Source organism: Trichosurus vulpecula, chromosome 5, assembly GCF_011100635.1.
Source record: "Trichosurus vulpecula isolate mTriVul1 chromosome 5, mTriVul1.pri, whole genome shotgun sequence".
NCBI classification, from domain to species: Eukaryota; Metazoa; Chordata; class Mammalia; order Diprotodontia; family Phalangeridae; genus Trichosurus; species Trichosurus vulpecula.
Genome location: NC_050577.1, coordinates 72,169,008 through 72,189,942, shown reverse-complemented (window position 1 = coordinate 72,189,942; position 20,935 = coordinate 72,169,008). Strand labels below are relative to the sequence as shown.

Below are 20,935 nucleotides of genomic sequence, written 5' to 3'. Positions count from 1 at the left end.
ATGATAGTTACCATCCCTATAATGCTGTGCAACTAATGTTACTAGTCTGTTCTTTTAACTAGTAATCCTATGATTTAGGTAATGCTAGTGCTAGCATCATTATCCCCATATTACAGATGAGAAAATTAAGGCTCAGAGACTTACTCAAGATTACACAGCTACTATGTGTCAGAGCGAGAATTGAAGTTCTTTTCTACTACCAAATGTCCATCTTCAGATAGTACCCTAATGTCCTCAGAAATATCAGTGCACTTTCCCCAAGGTACCTAGCATAACAAAATGGAGAACAGCCCAGGGATTACACGAAACCATCTGTGTTAATGCTTCACAGTGAACTGCCTTTTATTCCTGCCAGGTGGGCTTTACTCCCTCAGCCCCTTTAGTGTCCATCACCTGAGCAATTGGGGAGTGGGGGGAGAATAAAACTGCCTTTCCTTTCTTTACTTGGCTACAGTTAGTAACATAACTCTCCTTTTGCATTGTCTCATGAGGATCTGACCACACTGACTTGGGCTCAAGTTCTAGTGAGTTTTACATCCTGGAAATAAACAGTTTTAAAAGGCTACCACCTTTCTTTTCCTTTATGCGTTAATGACTCAAACTTTTCTAGTTCCTTTGTAGCTGAGAGATCACCAGAGTAATTTAAAAAGTTGATTGGCAAACTACATTGGAACAAATTGGAATCCCACTGACATCTCAACCTCAGCATGTTCCAAACTGGAATATGCTCCCTTCCTCTTTAAATTTCCCAACTTCATTGGTCCTGTTCCATGAATGTTCATCTTGTCTCTTCCATGATTCTCGAAATATAACTAACAGGAAAAAATTAGTTTATAAAAGAAAGAATGAGTATACCTGTGGTCCATGCTGCTGGTGAGGCTAAGCCTGGTGGGTCACAAGTTCAGGGTTACAGTAGGGCTAAAGCCAGTCAAATGTCTGAACTAAGTCTGGCACCAATATGGTGAGCTTCCAACAGGGAAGGACCACCACATTACTGAAGGAGGTGCAAACCAGCCCTGATTGGAAAAACAGCAGGTTGTAGCTTCCATGTCAAACAGTATTAGAATATGACCCATGTGTGTCCACTGCCCTTTCAACCTGGGCAAGATGGAAAGAAGGAAGGAAGGAAGGAAGGGAAGGAGGGAGGAAGGAAGGAAGGAAGGAAGGCAGGAAGGAAGGAAGGAAGGAAGGAAGGAAGGAAGGAAGGAAGGAAGGAAAGAAGGAAGAAATTGGAAAGAAGGAAAGGAGGGAAGGGAATGGAAGGGAAGGGAAGGAGGGAGGGAGGAAATCAGCCCTTTCAAAAAGGCTTCCAAATATTCTCTGTGCTGAAATTCAGCCAAAATCAGGCAATGCACAGAGGAAAAAACACCCTCCCTCAAACTCTCCAATTAAATTCAATTTAACCAATTATGTACACAAATAGGGTCACAAAGAGCCAGACGTGACTGAAACAACTGAACAACAAAGTACTCTAGTTCACAGCCAAATGGGACTATTCTCTGTCCCCTATTCTCACTCTTTCCTCTAAGCTCTTACTTCTATTATCTCTCATGCCTCAAGTAGATTCCTCCCCATTCCTTATCTCCAGTTGAAGAGGTTTCTCCCTTCTTTCCAGGCTTATCTCAGTGGCCTCCTCACTAAATTCTTCCCAACAACCAAAAGTGAACTTTCTCTCCTCAAGTTTTTTGTGCATTTATGTTCACCTCTTCCTGACCCAATTCAGGATTTTCTTGGCAAAGATACTGGAGTGGCTTGTCATTTCCTTCTCCAGTTCATTTTACAGATGAGCAAACTGAGACAAACGGAATTATTAAGTGGCTTGTCCAAGGACCACAGTCTGTAAGTGTCTGAGGCTGGATTTGAACTCAAGAAAATGAGTCTTCTTAACTCCAAGCCCAGCACTCTAGCCACTATGCCATCTAGCTGCACTGCTTTTTGTGCATTTACCTGCATGTTTTCTTTGCACTAATTTTACCCTCTCTTGTGTCCCAGGAATCTGGGTACCCATCATTCTTTGTCTTGAAAACAGGGTTTATATCATGTTGTAGGAGCTTTATGAACCTTTGTTTCATTGAAGTAAATGTTAATAAAATTAACTTGTCTCAATGATTAATAAGTTACCTTTTGTTTTCTTGGCAATTTATTTGAGGACCATCCAATCAAGAACATTTCCCTCAAACTACCTTTATTTTTTTAAGTGTTACTTTAGAGCACTAGTTTTTGAGTCAGAAGACTTGAGTTCAAAGCACAAAGCTACTATTTGTTGCCATGGGCTAGAAACACAAGGATTCAAATGCATCAATTGGTACAAATTTTTTAAATAATTTTACCAAAATATGCTAGAAAACTTTCTATCAGTACAAATGTACCTTAAATACAAGTAATTAAAAGCAGTAACACAGTGGATAAAGTGCCCTGACTGGAGTCAGGAAGACTCATTTCCCTGAGTTTAAATCCATATTCAGACACTTACTAGCTGTGTGACCCAGGACAAGTCACTTAACCCTGTTCGCCTCAGTTTCCTCATCTGTCAAGTGAGCTGGAGAAGGAAATGGCAAACCACTCCAGCATCTCTGCCAAGAAAACCCTAAATGGGGTCACAGAGAGCTGGACATCACTGAAAAATGACTGAACAAGGTATAATCTTACTTTGAAATAAACATTTTCATCCTGCTATCTCTATTTTCTTTGCTCTATGGATAAAAAAATGCACTACCTCAGCTGATACAGCTTCATCCTTCTAAGTGTTCTTAAATTCTAGTCCCTCTTGTGCCCCTGCATTCTAAGGTTTTAGTTCTTTTCATCTATAAAATGGGATATGGGATTTATTGATCTCTAAGATCCTTTCTAAAATCAAGTCATATGACAGTAGGGTTTCTGCTAGCAGTTTCTAATAGAAAGCATTCTCCATCTTCAACCTGCACAATTTGTTCCTCCTCTCTGAAATGTACTTCCTCTTATCTTTGCCATGTAGAATCCCTAGCTTCTTTCAGAGTTCACTTGAACTGTTTTCTCCTACCCAAAGCATTTCCTGAGTCTTCTAATGAATAATGCTCTTTCTCTTTTCAAATGTCTTCATATATACTTTGCACTTGTTTACTTATAAAGACATCATCTCCATCCATTCAGAGAATGCAAAGTCCTCAAGAATAAGGACTATTTCCTTTTTGCTTTTGTATCCCCCACAGCTAGTGCAGTCTTTTGCACACAGTAGGCACTTAATAAATACTTGTTGAATTTAATTCCAGGAATCTCAGGGAGATATTAATGGATAAACTTCTACATTTCTCTGTCCTAGAAAGTGAAGTATGAAGCTGAGGTCCCCAAAATTTATTCTCATTATATTAAGGTAATCCTGGTATCTCACAAGCACATAGGGTAAACTATGGAGCTGAGCTCCCCAAAATTGTTCTTGTAATATTGAGATGATCCTGGCACCTCACAAGCACACAGGGTGAACTATGGAGATGACCTCTACAAAATTTGTTCTTGCACTATTAAGGCCATCCTGGCATTGCGTATGCCCATAGGGATTCTTAAAATGAATCCTTTGAAGTGTGTGATAGAGGAAAAACACATGGAAAAGCATGCATCCTCACATGGCCATTTAGATAGGTACATTTTTCCAGTATTCAGGTGGCTCTCTCCTCTTTGTGCATAGAGCACGAATGAATTAATCAAATGGTGGAATCACCCAGAGTAGGGCCATGTGTTCCAGTGGAAAGAGCCCTTGAATTTGGACTAAGGACCTTGGTTCAAATCCTAACTCTACCAGAGACCTTATGACCTAGGTCAAATCATTTAACCTATCTTAGTCCTCAGTTTCCTCTTCCATAAAATGAAGGGATTGAACTATTTGACCTCCAAGGTCTCTTCCTTAGGAGAAGGAACCTGTGGTCATCATTATTATGTTAATCATTACCATTGTCACCACACAACCATAATACCAGCTTTCTGGCACTGCCTTTGACCAATGTTTGAAATATTAAACCACCACAATTTGTAAAATTGAAGTGGTTTGAACAGTCAGGTCCAACTAAATGTTGTAGGTATTTTTTTTCCCCTCATCACCATCTTTCTCACCATAAACAACTGTTTTTAGAATAGCAGAATATACTAGAACTGATACTTTGGGGAAGGTTAGTATGTCAACATTGATATTAGGTGACTTCAGCAACATTGCCTGTAATCACAGTTTATCAGGCCTTCACTAACAGCAACACTTTACTGGCACACCTGTGTCAACACCACTCAGAATGAGTCACTCACCCTGGGTACATGTACGAATTACCTTTCACATTTAGTTTGTCAAAGAGGCATAGGTCACATCTGGCAGAGTTACTCAGTCACTGGTGTAGGAATCTGAAACCAGCACTCCCTCTACTGAATTCACTCACCCGCTTTTGTAAATGTTCTATTTCACCAATAAATGGCTGTCAACCTTAAGATTTAAAGATTTAAGCTTGAAGGGGCTATAATTATTTCTCTAGGGCTCTGTCGAGATTTCTGCAGCTTACTCATTCATTGTTCCCACATGATTTTATAGTTGTCATTTTTTTTTCTCCCAAGCCAGCAGAAGTTTTCAAATTGATCCACACAAATGGAAAACTGGGCTGAACACGATGATTTTCATACCTATCAATAATAGGGAAAGGCTGGGTGAATTCATGATTAACACAGTGAATACCAGTTTAGTAGGTTCTTTCATAAGTTATTGTCTTATTAGGACTTCATTTCTTTCTCTTGTTTTGTTTTTGCCTCTGTAGGTCCTGAATGTTCCCGGAACTATACTTCATCTACTGGAGTGATAAAGTCCCCCGGATTCCCTGAAAAGTATCCCAACAGCCTCGAATGCACTTATATTATCTTTGCACCAAAGATGTCAGAGATTATCTTGGAATTTGAAAGCTTTGACCTTGAGCCTGACACTAATCCTCCAGGGGGGATGTTCTGTCGATATGACCGACTGGAAATCTGGGATGGATTCCCTGACGGTAAGAACAAGGATAGGTAGCAACCCAGAGAAGGGAAGCAGACAGTAGTAGATTATTTTTTTCTTTCAATTTTTTTTTCATTTTTAAAATACATTTTATCATTTTTTGTATTACCTATACTTCCTAATGCAACACTTTCTTCTTTCTCTTCCAAAAGGCAACCCCTTATAATAAAGAATAAAAATGAGGGAGAAAAAGGTCAGCAAAACTTACTAACATCTTGAAAAAGTCTTTATATTCTGACTTATATAAGTGACATTGTATTTAGTGTTCCTCACCTATAATCACTTGCCTCTGCAAAGAAACAGAAGGGCATGCCTACTCATTTCTCTTCTTTGGAGCCAAGCTTGATTATTATAATTTCTCAGTATTCAGTTTCAATTGTTTTGTTGTTGCTGGCTTTTTTTCCATTTACTTTATTATAGTCACTGTATATATCAAGGGTCAGCAAACTAAAGCCTGCTGCTTATTTTTTTTTTGGTACAGCTTCTATGGGTTTTTGGACAGCCTGAGGTAAGAATGGTTTTTACATTTTAAAATAAAGTTTTATTGTATTTTAAAATGTAAAAACCATTCATAGCCTAGGCTGTACAAATAAGGGGCAGCTGCATTTATTTAGCCCTCAGGCTGTAGCTTGCTGACTGCTGCCACGCATTGGTTTTTTCCCCATTCTATTTAATTCATTTTGCATCAGTCCATGTGTCTTCCCATGCTTTTCTGAATTCATCCTTTCTCCTAGAAGAATAATCCATTACCTTCGTGTGCCACAACTCATTGAGCCATTCTTAAGTCTATAAACATCTACTTTGTTTCCATTTCTTCACTATTACAAAACTCGCTGCTACAAATATTTAGGTATAATGCGGGACCTTTCTTTTTATCATTGATTTCCCAAGGATTCCTTTTTCAAATGTCACAAGACACAAGCTGTCATTTGGTATTTTGGAGTTATCTTAAAAAGCGACCGGTTATAGAATCACAGATTTAGACTGTGTGAAGGAAGCTTGGAACCAATCTGAGCCAACCCCCTCATTGTACAAAGGAAGAAAGAGATGCCCAGAGAGGTTAGATACTTTGTTCAAGATCACAGAATGAGTTAGTGACAAAACTGAAAAAAGTACCTAGAGCTCCTGAGCTCATAAAACCATCCCCCACTCTCCTCACCCCCTTACACCCACTATCAAATGACTGACCAATCACATATGCTCTTTTTAAAAATAATATTGTCTCCCAAACTTAATGCCATAGAAAATTTCAAAATTTTCAAGTCTAAAGAAAGGATAAGAGCCCCTGATTTGGGGCATCCCCTTTACCCTAGGAGCTGCAAACTTCAGGCATCGGGGAGTTGCTGCTTATAGGGGCCAAGCTCTCCTGACCCTCTTCTGAAGGAGTCACCAGATACCCAAATACGAAATACAATAATTTTCTTTATCTTCCAAATTAACATTTTCCATTCTAATCTTTGGGAATCTGAAGGTAAATGGCTAAAAAATACCCTCCCCTCCCTCCCAATTCTGGCCAAAGAAGATTATATCAAATAATTTGTTTCAGCTGCTTTGATGGTAGTGTGTTTAGTCTGGCTTAACATCCATATTTCCCTGGAGAAAGTACAGGTCATGAATCCAAATGGGGCAACTTGGCAGTTCTTAAGAATCGGAGAATAAGCCATGTTCAACCAATTTTTCCAAAGAATTCTATGATTTTTTTGCAGCTGGTAGGAATCTTAGAAATCATAAAATCTAAGCTCCTTGTTTCTGATGCCTTTTTATCGTACTTATAGGTGGCTACTACAGCTAAATAAAGGATTATTTCAATTCACTTTGTAAGTGAATAATGGATAAAGTTACGACAGGACCTACATGTCCCTTTCCTTGATATTAATATGATCGGTGTTGGTTACTGTTCAACTTTGATAAGTTTCTTAACGTATAAACAATCGGGGAGAAAATTAGATTTAGTGAAAGCTTATATTGTCATTAGATGAAATGGGTGAGTTAACATTAAATCCCTCCTTAGGGTTTTTATCATACAAATAGGGTTATGATGATCTTACTGAAACTCCTTCATTAAGTAATGAAATTGCCAAAACAGTGGGCTGATTGACTACCCAGCATTCAATCCATCAATTAGGAAAACAGTCTTATAACAATGTGATAACAACATTATAACAATAGCTGGAACATTTAATAATGGGTTTATTTGCGCACAACCCAAATTTTCAGCCTTCCCCTCTAGAACTTTCATTTAAACTGACATATGAAAAGAAGGTCCAATCAACCAACATATTTAGAACACTTTCAGAATGGAGTACATTGTTATTAGTGTCAAGGGTTTTTCAAAGTAGTAATTTTCTGGTTCTAGAAAATCACTGAGTCGAAATGAGGAACAATTAACCATACAAGTTATCAGCCATGCTATTCACCCATGCTTTAAAAGTCTAGCAAGTTTGACTTATTCCCAGAGTTAGCTGGCTGGTGGAATATGATAAATGCATTTATGTATTTGTTAATATTCAGCTGACCTTGTCTAGCCTGCTCCAGCAAAATGTCTCGCTCATTTTCTGGCCCAAACGAGAGACTAGATTCTCGTGGGCTTTTCGATAGCGCTAGAGACATTTTTGTCATAGCATTTCAAAGCATAGAATTTCTCTGCCAGTAAAATTGCAATGGATCTTTGAAATCCTTTCCAAAAACAACAAGCAGAAGGCGCTGAAGGCTTTTAGCCATCGAATGATTTTGTGATGCATTTTATCATAAACATTGAATTAAATGGCCAAGTAATTGAAAGCGACCCATTGATTTACATTGGCTTTGAAGAAAAGCAGTTTACTTAAAAACTTAGAATATGAAGCATGCACATGATGAATACTCCATCTCCATCTACCACTTTTCCCCAAGTGCTATAGATTCTCAAGTATCGGCTGAGAAGTAATTTAAGGAAGTTTACATATGGTTTGAGAGCCATGAGTTATTGCTGCCCTGGTAAATACCACAAGAGCTTGCACCAAATTATGGAACCCAAAATTAATACTTAGTTTCAGTTGTTGATATAAGTTGAGATAAAGTCAGCCATCATTCTGTATTGTACGTATGCTGTTTTGTTGTTGTTGCATTTTTTTAAAAAAAAATCTTTGGTTGTTATCTACATTCCAGTGATTACAAACATGTTTTAAGAATGGTCTCTGGTAATGTGGGCTCTGAATAGAATCTAATTATACATAGTTTGGTATTAAATCTAAACTGCTGAAACTACTAAGATAGCTATGAATCCTAGACCTTCTGGGGTGATACTGGAGGTGGGGGGAAGGTGTGGAAATCATTTTAGGTACCCCCTGAAGTACTTTTTGTACCACAGAAATTCTCTAATAAAATGCATGTTAGTTAACTCATGAAAAACTATACACGGCATACATTATACTTTTAAAAGGTATATATTTTCTTCATCCAAAGTACTTTATTAAAGTCGATTATAATTTTTGAAAAGATGAATAAAGTTTTACACAATAGAAGACAGTTAAGGGAGGATTATAATAAATGGGGAGATGAAGAAGGAACAGAGAGTGGGTATGAATAATCATTGTAATCAATAGTAGGTATCATTAGAAAGTCAGAGAGCTATATACTTTCTTACTGATAAGATACTGCCATTTTAATCTAATGACTTCCCTCCCCCCCCAATTACCAGTTTGCCATTGACTACATGCACAATTTTCCAGGTACAATTGCATTATGCTTGTACCTTTGTAATCACAAAGTTGGAAGCACATTTTTTTCTTTAATTGCAATTTTATTGTTTTTAGAACAACATTTAACCAAAAAGTATTACTTATGATGATACCATTGTACACATTGCGAATTTGTTGCTATATCAAACTCCACCAGCTCTGAGCAACCAACTATCCAACTGGTCACATACACAAGAAATCTAAAAGTCCTCCTTCCTCTCCTCCTCCCACCACACACCCCAGATCAATACTGCATTACTTTGCTAGGCTGAGGTCTCACTGTTGTACAGGAAAATTCAATACTTCTTTGTAATACACTCAAAAAAGCCTTTTTTGCTCTCATATCTTGAGGGCTACTAAAGAGAGTGGCACTATGCTATCCGGGGGCAATATTCTAAAAGATAGAGTGCAGAATTACCAAGCATGTCTTAAAAATTATAAGCCAGTGAGTCATGGAGACTCCCTAAATTATGAGTCTGCATTAAACAAAGTTCTCTTCTGTTTGCTATTTCAAAGGTTCCTTTCCCCCTAAGGATCTGGGTAATAGTGGGGGTGGGAGAAGGAGGAAGGGGGAAGGGATGGGACTAAATTGCCCTAATAAAAAGGTCACAGCTTCCCTTTGTCACTCGTAATTCTTGGTAAAACCAGTGATTCTAGTGAGCAGAGGCCATTGTCCAAAGGAGCAGAACCATCCACAGATATTTCCTCACATAGAGAAATAATATATTTAATGGTAGGAGGGAATGACGAAGTCAGAATAAGAGTATGTGAAAGATAAAAGGAAAAAGGAGAAAGCCATTCATTTCATAAATTAGACAAGAGAAGGATTAATAGATATTTGGACACTTTTCCTGGAAACAAGCTAGTTTATGGCCTGAGCAAGCCACATTTATAGATGTCTAATAAAGGCACAAGTGTCAGAGTAGTACAGTGGAGAGAGGGCCAGTCAAGAAATCTTGGCTTCAAAAGTTGCCTCTCCCTCACTGTGTGATCATGGGACAAGCCAATTGAATGCTTAGTGCCCCCAGATAGCTCCTAGTTGCTGACTCCCACACAGATGAAGTCACACAAAAGGGAGCCAGGCCTGGAATCAGGAAGACCTGAGTTTAGATTTGGCTTCAGATACTTATAGCTATGTGACCCTTGGCAAGTCATTTAACCCTGTTTGCCTCAGTTTCCTCATCTGTAAAAATGAGCTGGAGAAGGAAATGGCAAACCACTCCAGCATCTTTCCCAAGAAAGGCCTGGAGCTAGTAAGCTTCCTGAGGACAAGCAATGTTTTGTATTATCCTATTTGTTTTCTTTTTCTCCCCAGCTTACCATAGTGCTGTGCACATTATAGATATTTATTAATGCTTGTTGAATTCAATTGTAATTGGAAAAAATAAGTTTAATACATGCACTACAGAGAAAGAGGAAGGGGGAAAGACTTAACTAGTGTTTGTTTCATGTTTCATAAAAGACGTTTTTACCCTTTTTAATGTGTTGAAGACCCCTTCAGCAGTCTGGTGAAACCTATGGACCCCTTCTTGGAACAAGATTTTTAAATGCATAAAATAGGCTAACACTTCCTTCCAATGTTTGCAGTGTAATGCCTTTGAGTTGTCTAAGCAAATTACTTTAAATTTTTAAATTTATTTTGGCTTCCTTTTGATAGGGTTATAATCATAAAATTAATGGGGGGCGGGGAAGAGTTTAATTTGGTCGTAACCATCACTTAGCTCTACTGGTTCCTTTAAACACACACATTCCACATATACAATGCATTATTTGACTGATTTCAGCCCAGTTTTGCTTCATTTTGTTTTTCTAACTGATATGCTTGAGTAGACTAAGTTTAAGTAATAAAGTTCTGCCAATGTGTTCTGCAACAACAGAAAAACAGAGTGAAATGGTTAAAAAAAATGCTGAAGTGGTAATCCTGCTCATGGAAACAGCCAATCAGGAATAGCTGGTAGGGACTTCTCATCATTCGTACCTGAGTTCCATTCAACTGACATCTTTTAACTTCTTGCCTGTCCAGTTTATAGAAACGTCTTGATGACCTAGAGTACCCACAGGCAAGGAAACATGCCTGAATTGTACAACAGGGAACTATGGATTTTCTGGATTAAAAAAAGGTGATGCAAGATTGTCCATCTAAGCCAAAATCAACTGATGTGCTTCCATTAGACACACAACAAAAATCTATACCAGGGGTCTTAACCTATTTTGTGTCACGGAACCGAACCCCCTTTGAAAGTCTGGTAAAGCCCATAGCTTACTTCTCAGAAGAATGTTCTTTAAATACATAAAATAAATATATAGGTTTGAAAAGGAAACTAAATGTATTGAAATTAAGATAGGATATTTTACACCCAAGTTATGGACCCCTTGAAATCAGTCCATGGAGTCCTTCATGGTCTATGGAGGTTAAGAGGTTAAGAACTCCTGACATGAAAACAGGAAAGTCATTTTTAGTACTGCTACTGGCCTAGCCAAAGAAATCATTCGCTTTCCAAGCCCAGACTACTTCAGCATTGTCAAAATGACCGTTTGCCAAAATTGGTAAAAAGTACTTCAAGAAAAAGGTGTTGCTGACTTAAACTTGCCTCTCCTGACCTCTGGTTTAAGATTTTACATGGTTTCTCCCCCACCTCCCAGCATCTCCCATAATGCTAGGCTACACTTATATTTGCTATTATTTCTTGACCATTTGATTTGCCTAAAACATGCACATAAGCTAGGCAATTCTAGGCAACAATTCTCCAAGAGAACTCAGGCATGAGTCCTAGAGAAAGTAATATCCCTTTTGCTATGAATATCCAGTTGTGATTGGGCTTCCATTACTGATGTCTCTAGTCTCCAAATATGTTGTTAAACAGTTGCAAATATTAACTTGTCTCCAGATGGGCCACCAAGGAGTAAATGGCGCATTACAATTTGCACATGAGACTTCCCCAAACAAAAGATCACTGAAGGAATAGAACAAGGAGAAAAGCTGAGGTTACCCATGCCTTGAGCAAACCCCTTGAAGCTGTTAAGGGGGTCTGGAGATATCTACACTTTTTCCATTTTCCTTTGTTGAGACAGAGGGAATTGTTGAATGGGATTGAAGGAGGGTTTGATGATCATGCACAGCTTGAGGCATCTCCCCAATGCTTCCAGTGGCAAGTTGTGCATACAGCTTGGGCACTGAGATGAATGCCAAGGTACCACTTGGCTGCCCAAGTCTCATTCTTTGCAATTGAACCAAGCAGTTCATTTCTCCTTCCGAAAATAATCCTGTTCACTGGGGAATGTGGTTTTGCCTATCATTGCTCCTCGGAGCACACTTTTAAATCCTCCCTGCGAACCTGGTCCAATATGTTTACTGCAAACCAATTAACTAGGGAAGGCATGATTTGGGTTAGAAAAACACTTCTGTGTTCTGCTGGGACTCATCTTTGCAAACTGTTGTTCTTTCATATGCTGCAGGAGAAAAGACATTTTGACACTCTCTGCTTTGTTTTGTGTTTTTGTTTTTTTCCCTTTCTTTCTTTCTAGTTGGTCCTCATATTGGGCGTTACTGTGGACAGAAAACACCAGGCCGCATCCGTTCCTCCACTGGCATTCTATCGCTGGCTTTTTATACTGACAGTGCAATAGCCAAAGAAGGATTCTCTGCAAACTACAGTGTCTTGCAGAGCAGTGTCTCAGAAGGTCAGTGTTTATTCATCTTCTAAAGCCCAGTGGAAAATATGCTCTGTTATGCCTTTCCACACACCTGCTGCCACATGAAACATTAAAGAAATGTTATATAAATAAAGGGGGTTGGGTGTTTGCTTTTCTCTTTAAAGAAGAAAAATCAACTTTTTCTGAATATCAATAGGAAAATGCTGCTTTGTGAATTTTCCTAATGAAATGGTAAAGGGAAAGAGAGCTGATTGTGCAGCCTGGAAAGGATATAGAAAAACTGAGGGATGACAAAACAATGCCTTGAACTTGAGTTATAGTCAGCCCGGGTGCCCCCATACCCTTGAAGAAATGATAGCCTGTAGTCCATGAAAGGATGAACATTGATTCTAGAATGAAAGAATGAATATGCATGCATGCTCACTCTATCCACCCACACTATAATCACACTGAATACAGGCTAGGATTTAATTCAGTGGGAAATGGTGAAGGTAGCATACATTTTTTTTCCCTCTGACTAACCAGAACATGTTTTGATTTCTATTGTAACATTTTTAAGCCCTCTATAAATGTACATTTGGATGCAGTAAAAAGTCCTTTGGATAACAGAGAGACTCTGCTCTCCAACTTAAGCTCTTTCCCAGCCACCAGTCCTACAGACTCATAGGGACCATAGCTCTTTTAATATCTTAAAATAAGGGTGAGAGAAGAAACACAATTGGCTCTCTATTTGGCTCAGGAGTTCTTTCTACTCTTTGTTAAAAGTGACTTGTTTTATGTGTTACTATTTTCTTGTGAAACTTTAGGACTGGCCCTATTTACACTAATAGTCAATATTTCATATAGTACTTTGAGGTGGGCAAAATACTTTACATTTTTATTTGATCTTCACAGAAACCCCATGAAGTAAGTTCTAGAGTCATTATTATCCTTCTCATTTTATGGATAAGGGACTTAATTAGGGCCACACAGCTTGTATGTTAGAGGTAGGCTTTGAACCTATGTCTTTCTGACTCCTGGGCCCTACACTCTATCTTCTACCCCTTGCTTCCTCCAGGCAGCATCATCTTTACTAAGGTTGATTGACTTTAATAGTTCAACGATCTTTGATATCATCAATTTAGGTATCCCCTGTGGTCCTACCCATGGCAATCCAGTCATGCTGCATAATTCCTGTCCATATATTTCCTACCAATCCTCCATAGATGATCCATCCAGAGTGGTGGGAAGCCTTCCACTAGGTTTCTTTCTTTCATGAACTTTGGTTGTCAGTCAAACAACATCCTCGATACACATCCTTTTCCAAAGATTCATTTCCCTGATGATATCTTTGATAACATTTCTTACTAAAAGGTCATCATTGGTAAGATGCCTCACCTAACTTATGCCCACCATACTTTTCTCCAGTTCCCTTTGGGTTATTTGCAATTCACTCTTTTTTCAACTCGAAACAAATTTCAAGATATCAGAGTTGATTAGTTTTCTTATATTAGTAGCTATAATGAACATATGGCTGAAGTCTAGCATAAGAAAACTAGAAATAAAATAAAACGTCATCTATCTTGAATGCTCCAACAGAGGATACAAATTTTGTCTCTGTTACTTAATACTTCATATTTGTGTGACCGTGGGAAAGGCGCTAAACCTTTCTAGACCTCGGTTTCCTCATCAGTAAAATAATGGGTTTGAATTTAATGACCTCTAAAGCCTTCTCTGGGGCAGCTAGGTGGCGTAATGTATAGAGCACCAGCCATGGAGTCAGGAAGACCTGAGTTCAAATTTAGCCTCAGACACTTATTAGCTGTGTGATCCTGGGCAAATCACTTAACCATATTTGCCTCAGTTTCCTCATCTGTAAAATGAGCTGGAAAAGGAAATGACAAACAGCTCCAGTATCTTTCCCTAGGAAATCCCAAATTGGGTCACAAAGAGTCAGACATGACTGAAAAACAACTGAAAAACAATAAAAGTCTTTTCTAGCACTAAATTTATGATCCTTATAAGTGCTTCTGGGTGATTAAGTGTTTACCCTTTAAATACTCATTTTTTTTAATCTTTGACCATTCTGGATAGAAATTCTTCTAAAATATAACCCTCCCATTCCTGCCTTCTAAAACAGACCATATGGAAGATAATTTAATCCTTTCTTAATGACTACAAAATCATTTTTGAACCTGCATCGTATGACAGAGGTAGTATGGCATTATGAATTGAGAGTTGTCCTTGAGGCCAGGAAGATCTGGGTTCAAGCCCCATCTCTAACACATCCTGACTCTATAACCCTGGACAAGACATAAAGACTGACTATGAGCAAGTCTCTAGAGCAAACTCTAGGTCAGAGGTTTCAAACAAATAGAAACCAGGGCCATTAATTCATACCTAAGGGTCCCCATAACCACATATAATGACTTAGTTTTAAAAAGTGATGTTATCTATGTTTTATTGCATTTTTACCAATTTTGTTAAATATTTCCCAATTACATTTTAATCTGGTCCTGGCAAGCACCAGAAATGCCTGCAGGCCCTTTAAAAGCTCGGGCAACTCTCTATGTAAGTCTAGCCTCCAACCCTGGTACACTGTAATATAGGGATTCTATCAAGACCTATTGAGATGTACAGGTCTCTGCCCCTCCAGCAACTCTCTTGGGTGTTTTCATTTTTTAATGCTTCGTCTGCTTTTTATAGGGTTGTTGTTTGTTTTTGTTTTTTATCCTCCTTTCAAATATCACTCTGTGAGTTTTTGCTCTTCGTTGTCAAAACACCTGCCTGGAGCAACTACAGCCACTTTTAATCTTCTAGGATCTTAGAAACAGCACAGCCAAGTTTGCTAGATCTGCGTGTAAGAATAATCAGTCTCTGAGCTTTTAGTACATACACAGACTTTGTAACCCCTCTTCTGGCTACTCAAAAGTCTTTTTTTAATTCCTCATTCTTGACTGTGTTCCTTATGTATAAGGTGGCAAGACAGCTGAGCACCAGATCGGTGAAATACTAAATTTATAATATAGATAAATGAGTCATATTATAGAAGGAAACTTTGACTTACAAAATGATTAATGCCAAAGTTCCTTCAACAGAAACTCTTTTGGTGTGTTGAAGTATCTGACTTTTAAGTTTCTTTGCACAATATCCCCTGACTCTTGTTCAAATCTATAAACAAAATGTTAGGAAATGATCCATTGAAAACCTGCAAACATAAAGCATTTCATATATTTGTGTGTGTGTGTGTGTGTGTGTGTGTGTGTGTGTGTGTGAAAACAAGATTGCATTTATGAAAATTAGATTGCCCTTAACTTTTTAAAGTACCTATCTGTTGAACTTATATAGAAATTCAGCTACCAAAATAGATCAAAGCTTGACTCACTTGCTACTAAAAATGAAAGAACATTTCTGTACACTTAAGTTCCATATATAGCAGGTTTCATCATTGGTTCGAAAATATGTTTTCTATCATTGGTTTTAAAAGGATTGTCATGGAAACCCAAGTGCTAATGCTAATCTAAGCTCTACTTATTTTACTACTCTTACTGTGTCGATTCAAGTTTCTATAGACTTTAAGTAGACATTAGAATTAACATTTAGTTTACTGGATAAAAAAAGAAGATTAAAAACCACATTAAGTATCACCTAAGGACTCCATGGAAAATGCTAATGGGTTTTGCCCATTTTTCCCCATTTAGATTTTACATGTATGGAACCACTGGGCATGGAATCAGGAGAAATTCATTCAGACCAAATCACAGTTTCTTCTCAGTATAGCACCAATTGGTCTTCAGAAAGATCTCGTTTGAATTACCCTGAGAATGGATGGACTCCTGGAGAAGATTCCTATAGAGAGTGGATCCAGGTAAGGAGACCAGGACAGATATACATTTGCCAAGATGATCACTAACCTTGGAAAAGTATACTGCTCTAGCGACATTGTTTCCTATGCCTTTAAATGAAAAGAAAAATGCAAAATACACAAAGCCAAATCACTCTAGGGGGTATAAGAATAATCAAGTTACTTGGTGTGCTTGTATCAACCAACAATCAGAGTGAAGAGAGGACAAAATAAATTCCCTGCAATCCTTTTATTCAGTCCAATTCAGTTCAGTTCAATTCAGCTAACATTTAGCTACTCCACTGAAAATAAATCACTTTTCAGAGGATTTGGATCCAAATGAGCTATATTGGTTACAGTAGATCTGGAATGTTTCCACCACAAGGAAGCTGCTTCTACAGATATTTCTGTTTTCAAGAGATTTGGAATTCATTTTTTTGGCCTACATTGCCTATGTTTGCTTGGGAGTGTTTCTGAAGTGTAAAGAATTTGGGATACATTCGAAATTTTGTTTTTTCCACACTGACCTAAATAGCACAGAAAAAAATGGATTAATTAACCGAGAAATAATTTAGTATTGTGGATGGAGTATGAAACTCAGAGTCATACAAACCTAGGTTTGAATCCCACCTCCAGCAATTCCTGGTTGTATGACCGTAGCAAGTAAGACCTTTAACCCCTGAGTTCCCTCAGCTATGAAATAGAAATAATAATACCTGGAGCACCTACCTCCCAGAGCTGTTGAGAAGCTCAAATGCCTATGTAAAGTGCTTCATAAACCTTAAAGGGATAGAAGATCCCAGATAGAGAGCTGAAAGGGATCACAAAGGCCATCAATTCTAACCTCCTCACTTCACAGACTGGGAAACTAAGATACAGAGAAGCTATGACTTGTCCATGGTCAGAGATAGTAAGCATCTGTGGCAGGATTAGAAACCAGATCTTCCTGACTCCAAGTTCATCCCTCTATCCATTGTACTGAATGGATAAGGATGGAGACTGGACCTGTGATTTCACCAGTATAAGGAGCTCCCAGAGGAGGACACTCCCAGTGCCAATGTAGGGCAGCAGCTCTCTGCAACTTATCTTATCTAAGTGACAATTATTATTTGTTGAAATGCCCTTGATTTCATGGTTCACCCATGCAAATATGGCAGAGTGGAAAGAACACTAGATTGGATCTTGAAGGCCTCTATTGATATTCCAGACGCGATACCGAGTAACTAAACAAGACTGGACAAATCACAGGGTTCAGTTCCTTCGTCTCCAAAATGGGAGAAATAACATTTGTACTATATGCCTCCCAGGGTCCTTGTGGGAACCGTATCCTTCCATCTCCCCCCCACCCCCTCACCTCTACCCTAGCTTGGAGAAATGGTTAAAAACAGAGAATTTCACCCTTGGTACCACCCAAAGCCCATTTTGGTCTTCTATTTCCATGGTTCTTCCCATCCTCTACTTTTCTCATTCCCCTGCCACCTATTCTAGCCCCTCTGGCTCATCCCCAGCTATATGCTTAACTGACTTCTTGATCTCAAGTTAGCTGAAACAGTTATACCTGGACCTGTAGGATCAACAATAGGCAAATCACACAAAAGATATTTGCTGGAGGATCTAGACTTCGTCTGTAGTGGCAGAACCTACCTTGCATCTTTGCTAGGTAAATAAAAATGACTAATTCCCCAGAGGTCTAAGAGAGAAAAGGCTGGAATGATTAATCCTCGATTTCCATGTCTATTGCTTTTTTCAGTCTTTTGAGTACAAATAACAGAGATTTTGTTTTACAGTGGAAAAGTCAATATTAGCTTAACATACACTTAAAGTGAAATGGTCTATTATGGCTCACTGAATTCCAACTAGCCCTCTAAATAAAAGTCCGCCAAATCACTCTGGGAGTGAGAAAAGACAAACTACAGTTACCTTGAGAGTATTGAATGCTGCTCAGGATTAAGACAGAATTGAGATGGGGTTGCCTGTGTCAATGTAGCCCTTGGTAATTTGCTCTTCTGCTTCCCTAAACCAACACACAATTGAGGGGTGATTGACAGCCCTAGCTCAGAAGGGCAGGATACATTTTTTTTGCAGTGCTGAGCATGTCGGAATGTTAATGAAATCCTACTTCTTATCATGAGGGAAGAACTCAATAATTTAGGGCTAGTGGCCTAGCAGGAGTTTGGAAACTGCAGCAGTAGCATTTTTTATGAAAGGTCTCCAGTCACCTTTCAGCAGAAAAAAAGACCAAATGGACTTTCAATTAGTATTTGTCAGTACCAAGTGGGCACCATGCTACGTTTCATCTGTAGTTGTTAGACACATCTTAAATAGGTCTTAAGAAGGAAGACTGTCCGGGTAAACAAGAGCCACTGTCCCAAGAAAGTTTTGTTATATCCTGAGTGGTCTTACCTCAGATCAAGCAGCTTCCTCTGAATTTCTCTTCATCTTGGAGGAGATGGTGACTGGCCCAATAATCATGGGCCTATGAATGCAATGGCAAATACATTGGTGTAACTTTGGAGTCTGCTCTGTCTACAAGGTTCACTTTGAAGTGAAAATTATGATTAGTTTTGTGAGTATATGTACATGCTGGTCTTGATCAGTCAGTAAATAAACATTTGTTAACAGCCTACTATGTGCATGGCTCTGGGAACATAAAAAGAAGCAATAAATAATCCCTGCCCTCCAGGAGCTGACAATCCAATGGGAGAGAAGACAAGCAAACAAATATGTACAAATAAGGTATATACAGGATAAATAGGAAATAAATAAGAGAGGGAAGGGAAGACTCTAGAAATAAATGTTTGTCATTATTAATGATCTCATATCTTTCTAGGTTCTGGTTTGTTTTTGTTTTTGTTATTATTTTTGTTGTTTTGTTTTATTTTTTAATATCTGGGAAGGTGTTGGTGAGGTGGTAGTGCTTTCTTATCAGCTGGCTGTCTTACAAATTAACAAACATTTATTAAGCACCCTATGTGCTAGGCACTGTCCTAGGTGCTAAGGATGTACGCACAAAGGGTAAAGGAATCCCTGCTGGCAATGAGCTGATATTCTAATAGGAAAAAGGGGAGGGACAAGTACATGTATAAGTATCTACAGAATAAAGAGAAAGGAGATAAATACAGATAGGTGCATAGTAGTTAAGGACAGGGCAGACTCGCAGTTGGTGAGGTCAGAAAAGGCTCTATGTACAAGGTATCACTTCTGCTGAGTCTTGAAGGAAGAATGGACTGAAGTAAAGGGTTGGTGAGGTGGGAGTGCATTCCAGGCATGGCCAGGGTAGTTGGAATGCTGTACGTGAGGAACAGAGGAAAGACTAGTTTGGCTGGATTGCAGAATCCAGGAGGGGGAGTGATGTCCAATAAGGCTAGAAAGATAATTTGGGGCCAATTTGAATAGGACTTTAAAAGCTAAACAAAGGAGTTTATATTTAATCCTGGGGCAATCAGGGGTCACTGGAATTTGTTTTATAAAAAAGCATGGTATAATTTAAGCCAAGAGCAAGAATCATGCTTGTCCTACAACAAGGGGATTTAAATATACATGAATTTCTGTTTATGTATATATAGGTATATGTATTTTTGTGGGCAGGGGTTCTTTGGTCTGCCCTTTTGATTTACTCTATATGTTGGACTCCCAGCAGGTGTATCAGCAACTCCTTTGTACATTATGGTTGGGTTAAGTGACTTGCCCATGGTTGTGTAACTCATATGTGTTAGAGACAAGACTCGAACCCAGCCCTTTCTAATACCAACCCAGTCTTCCATCTACCACACCATTCTATTTTCATGTGATTAATATATATACTCATGCAATAAAAATATACATATATAAAATGTTATGTATATATGTACTTTTAAATCATTTTCAAAGTTTGCATAAAATGTGCCCCAAAACTATATTGCTATGGTGATAGCAAGCATGTATGCTGGCATATGTTAAATTAATAAGGCACATTGGAAGCTTCCCTTAATTTAAGAGAACATTCTTTGGGTTCCCATTGTTTTCCTAGGAAGTGACTGAGTGACATAAAAAAACAATGCCTCATTAACAAGTGATATGAATGGTCACAACAGTGTTTCCTGTGAGATTTGTTGTCTGCAAGAAAGCTTAAAAACAAGTCAAGTGGTATTTCAGTGTCAAAGAAAAGAAAAGGAAGGTCTTTTATTTCAGGGGCTTGATATGATGGGACTCTCAGGTGTCCTGCTTAAAGGTCTCTGCATATCCTGAGTGCCTGAAAATTCCCTGATTGTCAATGACAGAGTTGATCATGCTTTAAAATCAGGAAGTGCTGAGTCCCTCATGCTAAACAATGCACACGGCACGACCCCTCATCCTTTAGTTTAAGCAGATATAAGCTCAACATTAATGATCTGAACCCCAAAGGACAAAAAGGGGACATGCATTGATGGATGTGTCAACACACACTAAACATCCCAATGAAAATTTAAAAATCCATTAAAATATCTGCAGAAATGTTGAGATCTCAGAGGGATTCTCTACCTAGGACCCAGATAGGTGGGATCCATGAACTGGGATAGGTAAAGAAAATACATCTATAGTTTGACTAACCTCTAACTAAAATTTAGCATTTCCTTCCATTATGAACATATAAAACACTATGGTGGGGTCAACAGTTTTCTTTAGATGGCCAAAGGGGTCCGTGACACTAAAAAGATGAAAAAGCCATGTTCTAGACCAGAGGTGTTGAACACACAGCCTGGGGGGGGTGCTGGTTTTATT

General features: G+C 38.5%; 1 protein-coding gene across 4 annotated transcripts in view; it reads left to right on the top strand.

The window, feature by feature from the left end:
• The window catches only part of NRP1 (neuropilin 1), a 183,467-nt gene that overhangs the window by 79,019 nt on the left and 83,513 nt on the right, over nt 1–20,935 (top strand). For all 4 annotated transcript variants that reach the window (XM_036759560.1, XM_036759564.1, XM_036759563.1 and 1 more), the window contains exons 4-6: nt 4,767–4,994; nt 12,244–12,399; nt 16,053–16,219. In XM_036759560.1, coding sequence (XP_036615455.1) covers nt 4,767–4,994; nt 12,244–12,399; nt 16,053–16,219 — 551 coding nt within the window. The remainder of the gene's footprint in view (nt 1–4,766; nt 4,995–12,243; nt 12,400–16,052; nt 16,220–20,935) is intronic.